The sequence below is a fragment of the Haemaphysalis longicornis genome, unplaced genomic scaffold (assembly GCF_048455015.1).
Source record: "Haemaphysalis longicornis isolate Haplotype H1 unplaced genomic scaffold, Haemaphysalis longicornis Haplotype H1 scaffold_9, whole genome shotgun sequence".
Lineage (NCBI taxonomy): Eukaryota > Metazoa > Arthropoda > Arachnida > Ixodida > Ixodidae > Haemaphysalis > Haemaphysalis longicornis.
In genome coordinates this window covers 155,897,042-155,912,308 of record NW_027526460.1, presented here as the reverse complement: position 1 = coordinate 155,912,308, position 15,267 = coordinate 155,897,042, and the positions used below count along the sequence as shown (strand labels likewise).

Genomic DNA, 15,267 nt, shown 5'->3' with positions numbered 1-15,267 from the left:
CAAGTGTTGCTCCCTGCAAATGCTCCTCGAAGAGTAACAGAAGTTCTGAAAGACCAACTGCTGCTTTGTCTGCATGCTTTCCCTGAAGCCAGCCACAATTCCATTGTTCTAGTACTCCTTTATGCTTCCTGGAGATACGCATTTCTTTTCTACAGAAAAAACTTGCGTTATCTTCAGAAAGCACAAGCAAGTACAAAGAGACAGGAATGATATTGCTCGGCCATGCACCCATTCAGCTTTCACTACACAGAGTATGAAAGAAGCTTTTATTTGCACCACAACTGCTCACTGCAATAGCGCATGTGCGAAATGCACTAGTGGCGTTGTTTTCACGCCACTGTGCAGGCCCAGCAGCCTACACAACAAGTCAAAGGTTTTCTGGGCCCTGGCCGCAAAAACGATGTCATATGCCCAGTACAGGGCAATCAGCGTTGCCAAGGCGGCCACCAGGTCCACCTCCTCAACGCCAGCGTGTTCGAGCCTCACGCAGTATTTCTGCGCCGTCAACACGCACCGTCCTTCGTACGTGATTGTAGGCACTAGGTGCACAGCGTCAGGTTCCTGTAAAAAGAAATAAGGCCACAAAACAAGTCTTAGGGAGGCATTCGAACTCATTGCACACATGGTGAGACTGCAGTAGTATTCCCAGCCCGAAAAAGAAAGTTATGTGTTTGAGAAAATCTCAGGCTCTCTATTCAAACCCTGCAGCTTACATTCCGGCAACAAGTTCTTTATACCGTATCTACTCGAATCTAGGCCGATACTTTGTTTTTATATAGCTGTTTGCGAAAGGCGGGGGTCGGCTTAGATTTGAGGCTGTAGCTTTTCTGTCAATGCCATCTCGCAGCCACAGGTTGCAGCTTGCAGGTTTACGGGGTCCATTTTTTTGTTCGGATGCTGTGAACACTGCTCTGAGCATTCCGTGCTTGCTTGCTTATGCCGCCGCGTCACCTTGAGAGGGGCCGCGTGTTTGTGGCGCAGTGGCACCCACCAAGCGGTGCCACTCCGCGCCTTTTAGGCGGAAGGTAGTTTTGAAGGTCAAGAGAACTTCAAACCTCCAAGCACACCACGAGTTCGGTGTCGATGAGAAGAACGCACGCCGACAGCAAAAGCAGTGGAACGAACTTATCAAGCGGTTCGGGTTCAGCCTGTGACTGCAGACTTCTGCGTGCCAAAGCTTGCTCCTTACTTTTGAGGAGAAGCTAGTCACATTCCAGTGCTTTGTAATCAAGAAGCAGCTCGAGAAGGAGTACACACTGGGCCAGATTGGCAGCGCAAATCAGACCCTGCTGAATTGTGATATGCCTGGGAAGGGCGCGAAACAAGTGAAAGTAAAAACTTCAGGCAACAAAAAGCAGTGCACCACCGTGATGTGTTGCACGGCCGGTGGGTGAAAGTTGCTGCCCTACATAATTTTTAAGCGGAAGGCTCTTCCAGCCGGGGAGTGAAATCATACACATTTTTGTCCTTTGATTTAAGCAGAAAAGCAGCCACTTAGACCCGCAATAGAAACTGTGACGTCATGCTCATCACCAAAATGTCTTGCGCCATCGTGGCAGCTCATAGCGGCTCTATAATGATGGCTCATTTGCATGCAAGTTCACTATAGACTGCTAACAGGCTTACGTGGGAGGAAATGAATGCCTCCTTTCTTTCCTTCACAAGGGAGGGCAGGAGACACACACTTGCTGTCAGTAGGAGGTCTGAAATACAAGGTTTAAGTGAAGCGTGGTAAACAAGCCAAATGGGTGTTCGTGCATCACCTCTTCTGTCCGTTCATTTGTTCCGTTTTCAGCTATCATCCAATGTAAATTTAAGCAGTCTCCATGTAAACACAAAGCATCAGCATTTAAAAACTTAAAAATGAAACAGAAGATGTCACTTTTACATAAGAATATATTAGACAATACCATGCAGCATGGTGAACCCCCCCAAAAAAAACTGGATGTGGTACACACTATTCCTAGGGTCAGAAAGCACACTGAGTGGCCTAGCGAGTATTTTTTCATGTGTAAAGTCATACAGGGTTGAGCTAACATGCCCCACTTCTACGTGGTAAATGGAAATTTTCAATATGCAGGTACCGCGGGAGGAAAAGTCTGGATTCCACGCGAGTAGCAGCCGAAGACATTGCTGTACCATGACATGAAAGAACGCGTGCTGCTGTGGCACTGGTTGGGGGGCTTATTTTCTTGCACAAGGACGCAACGCAGGCGATGAGGCGCACCATAGTGGAGGGCTCCGGATTAATTTTGACCGCGCAGGGATCTTTAACGTGCTCCAAAATGTCAAACACACGGGCGTTTTTGCTTTTTGCCTCCATCAGAAAAGCAGCCGCCACGCCCGGGAATCGAACCCGCGTTCTCGTGTGGATTTTCATAATTTTTGCGGGAGGAGATTGCTGGGACAATAGACTTTACCCCAAAATACATTCCGAGTAGTCGATGGCAAGTGTTGCAGGGTCCCTTTTAAACTAGCTAATTTCAGCCAATTTTTCAAAACAAGAAATGGCCATGGAGCAACAAACCTATATTGTATTCGCAGGTAGCACGTAAATACTAGAATGATGCACCGAAGTGAAGTTCTGCCCTTTATAGCCAGTTTAACAAATGAAACAGTCAATTTAATATGTGAAATGAGAGTATTCCAGCACCACGATCTTTAAGGCCATGCTTATTGTTCACACCTTTCTGAGAGTGCTCAGACTGCTCCGTCAGCTGGTCCAAATTCCCGAAAAATCCATTAAAATGGCGCTTCTTTCGGGATGCCTCCACAATCTTTTCTGACCTGGTCGCCAGAAGTTCAGGCAGGGTGCTTTTCAGGCAGACCCCCGTCTGCCTCTGGAACTCCTGGTGTAGCTTTACAAACATAGTACAACAGAGCAACAACATTAGCAACAAGTTCCTGTCACTTAAAGGGGCCCTGAAGACGAAATAGAAGTTGGGTTCATTAGAAAAATTGCTCTGTCCGAATAACAATGATGCCAATCATATTGCAAACTTAAAAGTAATGGAGATATGAAAGAAAACATGTGAAACACTGGTGACTTCTATAGCGGCAAATTTTCAACAACGTTGCAAAATCTTTGTGCGATTGGCAGCCGCTGACCTAAGCTATCTCCAAGCAACATGATTGGACGATTTTTGTGGGACCTCTAGTTCACTTCGATTGTATCGCTTGAAAGCCAACGTGCAGTTACCTCAATGAAAATTATGTTTTTAACGCTGGCCAAAATGATGTCACTGCTGCCGATAACACGTCACTGTGGTGCAAAATTTTAAAGTTTTAACAGCGCAGCTGTTGTACAAGCCATAAGCTTGCCGTTGCAGAAAAAAATACCAAGAAAATGCCGGGCACCGGTGAGCACATGCCTCACAGCGACCACCAAGCGTCAATAACTCCAAGGAGCGAGAAAATGATGAGCATCCATGAGCATGTTCCTTGTAGCTACCCTCGAGGTTCTGGCTTGCACAGTATCTTCTAATAGAAAAAAAAAACCTGCATTTTTTACAAGCCATTATGGATATTTGGAGACATGGGTACGAGTGTGCCCAAACCTTCCGAAGACCTGCAAATTCTGCCACTGGTGACTCAAAAGTCAATGAAGGAAGTCTACAATGCTAAGGATGACTTTGCATCCACCACTCGCCGCAAAGAGGACAATCACCTCTTGGATGCATATGACAACAATTACTAGCAACACAACAATGCAAATAAACAATGATACTGACACTTAACTATGCGTCCGGCAATGGTCACCTACAACAGATTCGCCATTTAGGTCTTGCACGTGAATGTAAGCTTCCCTGAATTTTTTTGAACACGCTTTTTTTTTGTTAAAAAACGTTTCGCGGCTAGAATGGGGCTGAGGGAGGTACTGAAGCTTAGTTCTTCCAAATTAAATAATGTTGTATTTTGTCTTCATGATGTTTTAACTATCTTGTATTGCCACGGGAGCAGTAAAGAAAGCAAACAAGGGTGGCTGTGCATTTAGAAATTATCAACTACTTTTCAACCCAGTGCACACTGAGTACAGCAGCAAATTAACTGAAAATTCTGCTTCAACAAAACAGCGATTTACAAGTATAGTAAATGTTTTGTCCACATCTTGTTCCAGTAGCTATGACACATTACCCTTGTGTTACTAGCCACGGATCGCCCACAAGTGGTTTGAGGACTTTTTCTAGTGCCTGAGAGTTCGGAGAAATATTACACTAGAGAGTAAGGGGTGGTTGTCTGCGCCCTGAAAAATCTTGGGCGAGTCCAGGACTGATAAGCAAGGAGTCCCACGTATAGACAGCAGTTATCGGCACAGCACAAATAACCTGTGCCACAGCAGGTGTAAACAAAGAACAGTTATTTACCATCGTGCTGAGCATCATTGCCGGGTACTTGTCTGTCACCTCCCGGACAGTTGGAACTTCCAGGGAAATCCAGCTACGTCTCTCCCTGAATGTCCTCGCCATGCTATCTTCAATGTAGGTGAGGTTGGGTCTGGCCTTCCGGAATTCCTTCTGCATAGCTATGGTGTGCGCTTGCAGTGTGTCACTGTCCTCTGCGTCATAGGTATCATTTATCTGGAAACGAAGAAACATGCACTGTTTGACACTTCCTTAACAAGCAGGCCTGCCAAATTCCAAGTCAGTGGTCGTGTTGTAAATCTCCAATTACCACAGGACCATTCACAACGTGTTTACAAAAATTTCAGTTTCGCTTCTGCACTGCAGAACTTATATTTAGCTGCAGAATGGCTCTGGTCTGTGCTAGTTGGTACATCTTCGGTGGGAATCAGCTTGAATAAAACGAACACAAAAGGAGGAGGGGGATACATGACACACTGCAGTGTCGACCGTCCCATTCCCGCCACTCACAAGCTCGCTGTCAAAGGCAGCAATAACTCGTTTTACAACACCGCATTGAGTCTGAAATTTCACTTCAAGCACACACCGCGCCTCACACTCAAGGCCAAAACGCGGCAAATTCATGGGCACCGTTTTTGATGAACTCTGTCTTTCGAGTGGCGTCCTGCCGGTGATGACATATACAGCGGAAATTTGGCGCCTTACTAAACACCTAGAGGGCAAACGTACATCAGCTGAACGGGCCATGGGACGATTAATGATAAGGGTAACACTTTGGGGAAAAAAAAACAAAACAGCTTCCTGGATTAGGAGCAGATTCGAGTAGATTATACCATAGTTTGGGCACCGTTTTTGATGAACTGTCTTTCGAGTGGCGCAACTTCCCGTTACAGATGAAACAACGAAATTTAAACCTAGACCCCCCCCCCCAAACCAAAACCACGGTAGAAATCTGTGAAGATAGCTCTGCCTGAACTAGAGTGAACTAGCGTGAACCACGAGCAACTGCTTCGTTCGCCGGCCATGTTTATCTTCACCCCACCAAGATGGCGGCGCCCAGTAATGTTGTTCCGGACATAGGTTCGGGAGATACAGCGCTCCGAAAATAGCCATTTTTTCATGAACTTGAACAAGTTTTGTTGCCTCCGTAAACATAAATATTTATACAGGACTTTGCAATGGTTTTCAATGGGAAAGCTTTAAAAACTTACGGAATATAACATGCAACCCGACCTTGCGGCTTTCGAAAAAACTATATCAAGGACAATTTTATAGGGGCCTTTTATTGAATGATCAATCAATTGAACTTTCACAAACAGCATCGCCTTGAGGGTGCTGGGAAATTATGCTGCCAGTAAGCAATTTCCCCCACTGAAACGGACGGGAGCGTTAAAATCCTTGGCTCTCGGACTGTTTCGTAGCAGTTTGGCGCAATTTTTGCAATTTTCAAGCTTTTGGAGCAGCCTGGCGCAGGAAAACCGATCTGTATCAGAACTGCGCAATATGCGCAGCTGTCTCACCCCTGCAATTAAAGAGGACTGTTTCAGCTGAGTTTACTTTCGTGTCCCCTCCCCCCATCTCTAAAAGGGGTCTACCATCGCTTCCACTCGAACAGAATCGCTTCCACCCGGCACACCTATGAACTACTGGTCTAAGCAACTACTGTACTACATACTGCAAAGGGTCTCGAAGCCCTTGAAGGGGTGGGATCATCCAGCTTGCGGGGCTTCTTCGCTGGTGGTGCACCAGACGTGCCAGCACCAGACGTGCCAGCACCATCGGCCTCATCAGTGGTTTCACTAGAAGCTTCCTTTGAGCTGCAGCTGTACTTTCCTCGAAAAATCAACAGCTGCTTCCAGGAATCCTGCATAACATTTAAGGAATCGTTGACAAGTTTAGCACATTCTAATCACCATTTTCACAGCTGCTCAACCACAGGTTGCAAGGATTTTATGCAGTTTCAAAGGAATCATGAAACGATTTTGCCAGTCTGTGCTGTGTTGACTGGGGATTTTTGTACAAACTATGCTTAACCAGTTATTTCCCTGCACAAGAATGGGGCAAATAAGTTAAAATGCAGTTTCAGCTTTTCATTCACTCGAGCAGTGAATGATGTCAGGAAAGTGATCCATCGTAGCTTCCTCTTGTGATTTCGAGATCAGCAAATTGGTAAAAAAGGCAGCTCACCCTTTTGGCCCTTGCGGTGTCAATTTACGCCACCATCCCTCAGCACACGCAGAACGAAACCAAAACTGCTGGTTGTCTGGAAATTGTTTTTTAAGGATGACTATTGCAATAGACATAACCATTGTTACAGTTTAGCTGGGCTGGATTAATATTACAAAGAAAAAGCTCAAGTGAATACAAAATTACAATGCCGAGGCTGAAAAGAAAGAAAGAAAGAAAAAAAAAAGAGGGCCTAGTTTCATTTTCAAGTTCAGTAAAGCTTGATGTTGGGCTAGTTGGTGTAACATGCTCTTGAAGGTCAGTTGCACTTGTTATGATAACAGAGACTGACACAGGAAAGAACGTACACTTTTGCAAGAAGATGGCACACTAACAACTGATTTGTGAAGCACTGAGTGTTGAGCCCCGATAGAACATTTTCACCTTGACTATGCAAGCCACATTTACATGTGCCCTTCTATTTAGACAAAGTTTGGCCACACAATAACAGTGCACAGACCAGCCCAGGATGCATTGTTTTCATACCTGCAGAGAGCTGCCATACACACCATACACTTATTAGACTTCCCTTGTTTTTGAACGAGTTGTTACTGCTCCGTCTTCTTGTGCAAGTGTTTGTTTTTTTCCTATGTCGTCTGTTATCATACCAAGCACAACTTACCTTCAAGAGTTTAGTTTCAGGCTTGTGAATCTCTAAATATGCGAAGGTCATTTTTGTTTGCAGGCTCATGTAGTCATTTAATTTTGAAAAAGAGCAAAAAATGTTTTCTGGTTCACACCTCCTTGCCTCATTATAAATCAGTTACTATTTGCACTACCGGCTCTGTTTTTTGTTGGTGGGCTCTTGGGAGCCCTAAAATTTAGAGTAACACCGAACTTTTTTTGCATGACAAAAAACACAAAATGCAAAATCTGCTTCCCACACCACATGGTTAAACGTTCAGCTTCACAATGCAAAATAAATGATCTTCCTAGCTGCACTACATGCTAGTGTGTACCTCTTGAGAACTTTGTATCACTGCCATACCACTCATGGCAAAAAGGTGCGGAATTATGGGAAAATAATTATTTCTTTGTTGAAATCGGGCCTCTATGGCTTTTATCTTGGTACTGTTCCACGTACGGAATTTTCGGAGGGAAAACTGTGCAAATCAGGAGAAAAGTGATACCCAAAAAATGCTTTTTTGGGCAATTTTTTGGTTCCAAAGAACCAGGTGCCCCCTTAAGTCAACGAGTGACGTCATGTTAAGAAGCCAATCATAGCTGCTTTTCTCTCCTGCGCTGCTAGTATAAAAACCACATTTTTATACTGTAAAATTCAAACCTGAAGCTACCATACGTGTAAATCACAGGTGGTTTAAGTCCCAACCACGGCACCATTATTTTTTTCCTAACTGTTTTGTCCCATTTATCAGAAACAGGGAAGGCTGAACAGAATTAGTGACAGAACACAAGCTCTTTTTTGCAAGCTTGAATTATTTTTTTTATTTATTTATTTATTTCTATTAACACATTTGCTTCCTTTTGTGCAGTGAATATACAATGCTAAACTCACAGAGCTTTATCAACATAATTTGCAACATTAATCTAAAAAAATTTACCCAGACAAACATCAGTTATCTACAAACATTAGGACTTATGCAAATGATAGTGGAAATGTGCAACTTGTGCAACCGCATGGGCTTCGACTGATCATCAAATTACTTAGGTTGATAGAACAAAAGTGTTCCTTACGTATCCGGTGCCAGTGCAGTCTGCCAGGTTTGGGTATGCATGCACCAGGGCACTTGCTGCGTCCACATAGCGTCTCCCGGGAAACCTGCACGGAATATAAACAGTCAACAATATCCTTTCGAGAATCAAATTCTTCACACGTTACACCTGCTGAATCTTCAGTCACACATGCTGAACTCGCACAAACACAAGTCGATTTAAAGGAGTGCTCCATCAGTTACAAGAACTAGTTTTAACTCAGCACGTTTGACCCAAACAGTCCAAGAAAAGAATACAACAGGAATGTTACGTAAAGCTCACGTACATGGAGTAGCTCTTCAAATCTTCGTACAGCCAGTGAACTAGCTGGCGGCGATGCTTGAACAGCTTCCCACGTTCATGCTTCTCCATACTCAACTTGAGCGTTAGGGGAGGTGCAGGCAGCGTGTAGATGGTACGTGGAGGCATTGGCAACTGCTCTGCTGGCAACACCTCCACGTCCAGGACATCCACAATCCTGCAGATGAAAAAAAAGTAAGATAATTGAAAAGCAAATTTGCATCTGAAAATCACATTCTTGCAGCTGGCTGATATTCTAAGTTTTCGTCTCATGACTTGTCACATGCTTGAGGCTTTACGCCGTGCTTGAAAGTTTCACTATTACGTCCAGCTAGAATATTTTATGGATGACATGAACCCATTTGAGTGCCCCACCTCAGTATGGGCTACTTTCACAAATGGCACAGCTCTTTCTAGACATGTATTTTGCGACATCTTGGATAGTGTTGAGCAAGAACATTTTTACCTTGACTTTGCAAGCCACATATTCACATGTGCCCTTCTGTTTAGACAAAGTTTGGCCACACAATAACAGTTCACATATCAGCACAGGATGCATTGTTTTCACACCTGCAGAGAGCTGCCATACACACCATACACTTATTAGACTTCCCTTGTTTTTGCAAATACTGATCTTTAATGCAAAGCTTTCTAGCTTTACCAGCCAACGGTTCCTTCGTGGCGCGCGGGACAACAAACTCAACGTGGCAGAGGCAGCAGCGGGTGGGGGGGGGGGGTTCACTGACAGAGCCCACTGTAGATGGCGTGGCGAATTCACCCAGCGTTCCCCGCACGGCGGTGGCAGCGGTGGTACGGCTTTGTCATCTGTTTTAGCGATGGTCGTTTTGGGCCTGTTTTGAAGCAGCTTCGCGCCCATTGCGCGCTGCCTTTGCACAGATTGATTAACTTGTTCGACAGCACCTCTAGGGTAACCCGCACCCAACGGAATTAGGTGGTCGTACAGCAACTTCTGGCCAATAGAGGAACGCTTTTTGTGCACTGCTTGTAACAAACGGGACTCAGTTTTCTAAATTGGTAAATACCAATACGGTTGTGTTTTGAGAGGTATTACAAAAGGCGAAAGTAGAAACTGGTTCTGATAAATAGCAATTATAAAAGTTCCCTCAGCTTTCTCACAATTTCTCAAACTTACTAAAGTAACTACCGTATGTACTCGCATAATGAACCCACTCATGTAATGAACCCTCCCCCCACTTTTGTTCTTGAGAATTTACTTTTGTCACTTTGAATGAATAGAAAATGCAGCGAGAATATGCTTTTATCTCAGCATCGTTGATGATGCCGTTGACGATCGCACCAACCTGGCATCACGCTAGAGTACGCGCAGAAATGCTCAAAACGCAGTATAACAAAAAAGAAGTCTCAACGACAGCCGGAGACGTGGGCATGAATGCCCTGGCTCACAATTTAAAATTTGCGCGCTTGCGTAGCACCACCTTTTGAACACAAAACGGACCTTCTTGCGTCATGAAAACCTTGCGGCGTGCAAACAAAGCACTAAACGTACTCCGCACCCCTCTGCTCTCGCTGCTCCGCGGTTACGCTCCGTGGTTTTGTTGTTCAGCTGTGTTCCGACCTTTTTTTGTGCTCCTGGCACGCGCTGTACGATAAGCTAGTATGCGAGCTACACAGCCGGTTTTAAACTGAAGGTGGTGGAGCATGCGTTGATACACATGGAAACCGCGTGGCTGGGCAGCATTTCAGTGTTGACCCAGTGCGTGCGAGATGTTTTTTGGCGATGAAAAGGGATTCCCGTGTGTTCCGCAGCCCCAATGAAAAGAAGATTCCCGGTGTGGGAAAAAAAGTTTTTGAGTGCCTGTACAGCATGGAACATGGTGCGCTGCGGGCCGACAATGAACGTCAAGCCGCGAGTGACTTGAGTGAGGGCAGCTCCGTGGCGAGTAGTTGGAAATAATAAAGAAATTTGATTGCATAATTACCGACATGTTTTTACAAAAATGATAAGGCTCTGATAGTGATTCTCTTTGCAGCTTTATTGTATGAAATTTCAACTTTTAAAAATCTGAAATTTTTTCCCGCATAATGAACCCTCCCCTGAAATTCATGTCGAATGTTCGGGGAAAAAAAGTGGGTTCATTACACGAGTAAATACGGTAGTTTAAATCAGCATAAATGGTAATCTCTAAGCTCACATGCCAAATTGTTTCGGTGTCTAGACAGCGCTTGTGTCGTGCGCTGGTGTAGCCCCGAGCTAGCACATCACGACAGCTAGGTTTCCCTGTGTCACCCTTCGAAAGACGCTCCTCTCCGCTTTATTTCTCCCCTCGACACACGGCCAGGCTACAGTGGCGGCGTCCGCCGTTCTAGCTCGGCCGCGGCCGACTGCTGTTTTCGGGACACCGCCCCCGCGAATTCCAGGTAACAGCTGACAAAATCTTTGGTTTCACTCTTTGTAGAGCCACGTGTATGAATTCAAGTGACGTCGCATGGACAATTGTTGTGGGTGTCGTTTAAAGCTTTGCTTTCCAACCACCTTCACAGCGTGGATTGGAGCCAATTTTTTTTCCACATGCTTATGCACAAAACTGCACTCACCGGTATTCAGCCGTTTCCTTTATCGTGAACCGTGCTCTGTCCAGAATGATGAAATCATCGGAAACCTCAACGTGAGTTTGAAAATCCTCATCGTAGACCTACAAAAAAAGGTAATGTGGGCAAATAGCTCAAATGTATTCAGCGTAACAACCCCTTTCAAAGTCAATTTGACAGACAGCTAAAATGTGTGCTACATACACTTAGAATATAATATGCCAGAGGAGAGAGCTCTACAAATAATACAGCAGATGACACTTTAGAGGCAAGAATTTGGGCTCTGAACCTTACAAAAACCTTTGAGCATTCAACAGAGCAGACTATGCACTCACACATAACTGTATCTCTCAGCAAGTTATGTCAGCTAAAACAAATGCTATATGCACAACAACACTGCGTGCGGGCAATGGTAGTACGCTCGACTGCATATTTTTTTCAGCACAGGTTAGAATCAAGTACTTGCCTTGATGATGCCAATGTAACGCGCGTCATAATTTTGCACAGCGGCTGTAGCCTCGTCTTCACTTTTTTTTTTCCAGTTTCAATTGCCTACTATTTTTGTGGGGCAAACACCCAATTGGTTATATTTTTATGCATCATTTTGTTAACTGGAGCACAGAGGTACATTTTAGGTTGCTTTCAATGCAGTGCACATGAAGCCCTGATCTGTATTTTGCAGGTTACTTTTTCATGGCAATTACTCAATTTTTGCACTCATCCACAGTATTTTGAGAGGCTGGGGTGGGGCAATACTGTTTTAGTTTGCTGGCAGAATGGGCAAAAATAAACACATCTTGGTAATTCGTATCTAACATGTTACACTAAAAATAAGGTAACAAACAGTGCACTGCTATCACAAATTGAGGAGGCTTTTATTCTAAATGAACGAACCTGTTGCAGCAAAAAAGGCATATTGCATGCCATCTTCGATTTACAGTCTCAGGGTCTGAGGATTTCCCACGCCATAGGGATGTATAGGAAAAATGAATACCGGACTGCTCCTTAGAAAGTCTGCGGAGAGTCCGAGACTAAATCGAAGAGCCCCAGTGTGCCCACTGCCCACACGGCAAGTCGGCACTGGCCTGCTTTTTGGGCCTCGTCAGTTAATTGTCCCAATTTAGCCCCGTGCTGCTCGAGCTACAGTCCATCAGTTTTTCACACGAATAATTTGGCTGGCGCCTCGTAGGCGTTGTAAAATCCCCCCCCCCTCACTCGAGCCTACGTCAATTCCCAGCGAGGCCATATGCCCGCATTTCATTATCTATTTCCACATGTGTGAACTTCATGCCTCTATGAACTCTAAGACGGGCGTCGTGATATGCGTGCTGTAGTCGCGAAGCTCAACAACAGTCAGGCGTCGTGAAATTACTCGCTCGCTGGCGCGCGGCCCAAACATTCTCACACTTTCCTGCCCGTGCATACTATTTTTTCCCTACTCCACTATCTACATTCTCATCTGTTTAACTACATCTCCTGCGTCCTCGTCTCTTGACTAGTTTTATTCCAGCACAACTCTACCGGCACCCGGTCGACGCGTACGTTGTCGGGGCGCAATGGCGAGCGAGTACGGCAATTTCACGACACAATAGCTGCGAAGCGCACTCCACGGAATTAATAGCCTCGGGAGGGAAGGGGGCGGGGAGGGGGGGAGATTTCGCAACGGCTACTAGGCGCCAATTAACACTTTATGCTTGGACTGCAAGCGGTTTACTCGGGACAGACGAGCGTCATCGCCACACCAGCAAGGGAAAGCGCGCGATTACATACACGATGTTACTTCATTATATCCACTGGGCCGCACCGGTGGGTTACATGTGATGTGTAGGCAGTAAACAGCACCAGATACTCGTAACCACGGAAGCTATGAAAATTCAGCTTTCAGACATATTTCGATTACACGCACAAAATACTAACGCAACGTGCTGCCGACCACGACTACTCACCGTTAGGCTTGCGGAGGTGAAGTCAACTCCTGTGAGAGCACCAGTCTGCTTCAGGTTGTCCAGGAGGTCTTTCGGCTTCCATTGCCCCGTGAAATTTACCACTACATTTCTGTCTTTGTAAGTCACCATACATTTGCAACTCATTGCGCTGTCTTTGACTAGTATACACCGACCGCAGCAAGTTATCACGTCTCCTCAGCCCGGAGTGGCTGATTCCTCCGTCTTATAAACGGGTGTTCCTCCGCTGCGAAGGACACCCGAAATAATCCGCAAGCCGAGCTCCACTTTTTTAAAGTATTTAGACAAACAGGTCAGGAACAAAGCGTGAATTTATGTATTATTGCAATTTATTGCAGAAAGAACTATTCATGCCTGTAAAAAAATCACATTTGCTTCTGCAAACATAGCGTTGAATGTGGTTGGTTGGTGGTTGGTGCAGTGTTTATTTCGTGTAATGAAAGCAGCGTAATAACACTGCAGTCCATTATCTAAAAATGACGTAAAAATGCGTAGCAATGTCGGTTGTAGTCGTTAAAAAAAAAAAAAAGAAACCTCGTACAGGAGGATTTGAACCTACGACTTCCCACCCAGAGTTCGAGGCGGTGTATCATCGCCACGAAGCCAGGCAGGATTTCGCGGCGTAACAGACAGTCAAGTAACAGACAGTCAAGTGAATGAACAATCGTTTTTTTTTTCTTTATTTCCAGATAAACACCGCTGTTATAAGCATAATACACAACAACAACAACAACAAAACAAACCAGATGAACAATCGTGCGATCAATATCCTAGTGGTAAATTTCCTACATTAGGCACCCCTTGCATTATGGCAATCTTGTCCAGTGTGAATCGCATGAGACCACACGACAGGCTCTTCCTCCGTGGCACCGGATTTGCACTTCAAGAGGGAACCTCATAGCACAACCTCAGAATACATCAGCGGCCTGCGGGTGCGCCCGACTCGCACTTCATCGGAGCACGGACTTTATTCCGACGTACCGTAATATTTTAGGGGCCGGCGTACGTCCGACGTGTCTTTAGCCTCTCGCTATCGGGGTACGTCCGACGTACCTTTAGATTCTGAGATCGGCGCTCGTCCGACGTACCTTTAGACACAGCGAACTTTCCAAGCGCCGCGTAAAAGTCGCGCTCACAGAGCGCACCGTACCGCGGTACCATGGCGGTACTGCAGCAACTGCAAAAGTGGTTTATCGACGGTTGCTACCGGTGCTCAAGCAAACAGCAGTAACGTCCGTGCGTAGGAGTGATAACGTGTGTGTCCCGTCCCGTCACTTTCTTCTGTGTTTACCGCTGGTTTTTATTCCATGCAAATGCGTGTGTGTGCCGCTTCATCAGAATGACAATGAAAGTCAAATACTGCCCCAGGTGCCCTTTCTACTCGCATCAATTCATCAAAGTGGTGACCCACATTGGCCTCGCGCACAGTGCGGAGCCCAACTTCCGTGTGTTCTGCGGTATTGGAGGGTGCGCCAACAGCTACAGAAACTTTTCTTCATATAAATCACATCTGTACCATTGCCACAGGACTTTCCTTGAGGAGAATGGAAGCCACCTCCAGCCCCAGCCCAGTGAGCCACGGTGTAGTGCAGACCATGCCGAACCACTGACCGATGATCGGCCGCAGCCGGTGGACGAGTTGTGCTCTGATGGCGGTGATTGCCAGAATCCAGGCACTTCAAGAGACCGCTCGCCGCATCATTTTACAGAAACACGACGAAACGACTTCGCCACCATTCTGCAGGAAGCTAAGAGTGCTGTATGGAATTTTTTTTTTCATGCTACGGAGCAGCATGACTTGCCGCACTCTGCGGTAGAAAGACTGTTTTTAAAGTTACAACTAGTGTTTGAGGAAGTAATGAAGGCTTATGCTGGACAAATCGCCCAAGCAGTCAAAGCTCCAGAAACAGACAAAGAACTTGAACAGCTCCTGGAATGCTCATTTGTGCCAGAGCTCTTCAAGGGGATTGACAAGAAGCGTGCTAGGGAGCAGTACGTGAAGGAAGCATTTCCTTTTGTGGAACCACAGGAGCATGTGCTGGGACTAAATGCCAAATTTCATTACGTGCCCTTGCCCAAGCTTCTTTCCGTGCTTTGCAATATCCCGGACATAGCAGCACATCTTGCTACAC

General features: G+C 45.6%; 1 protein-coding gene across 1 annotated transcript; it reads right to left on the bottom strand.

Annotated features, from left to right (window-relative positions):
* Positions 1-269: 269 nt before the first annotated feature.
* On the bottom strand, positions 270-13,310 carry LOC144153506 (uncharacterized). Its single transcript, XM_077685140.1, has 9 exons — positions 13,118-13,310; positions 11,178-11,275; positions 8,587-8,778; positions 8,283-8,367; positions 6,037-6,225; positions 4,365-4,577; positions 2,687-2,858; positions 1,627-1,778; positions 270-561 (listed from the first exon to the last, which is right to left on the bottom strand). Exons 1-9 carry the CDS (start codon positions 13,259-13,261, stop codon positions 286-288), a joined length of 1,521 nt encoding a protein of 506 aa, XP_077541266.1. The 5' UTR covers positions 13,262-13,310; the 3' UTR covers positions 270-285.
* Positions 13,311-15,267: the final 1,957 nt, after the last annotated feature.

Bases quoted from the DNA above. Each gene is read 5' to 3' on its own strand.
- LOC144153506 (XM_077685140.1), bottom strand. From the start codon at position 13,261: ATGAGTTGCAAATGTATGGTGACTTACAAAGACAGAAATGTAGTGGTA. The intron at 6,226-8,282 runs GTAAGGAACACT...AATGTTATGCAG, and splicing joins ACTGCACTGGCACCGGATAC to GATTCCTGGAAGCAGCTGTT. The intron at 1,779-2,686 runs GTGTGAACAATA...AACGGAACAAAT, and splicing joins GTCTGAGCACTCTCAGAAAG to GAACGGACAGAAGAGGTGAT.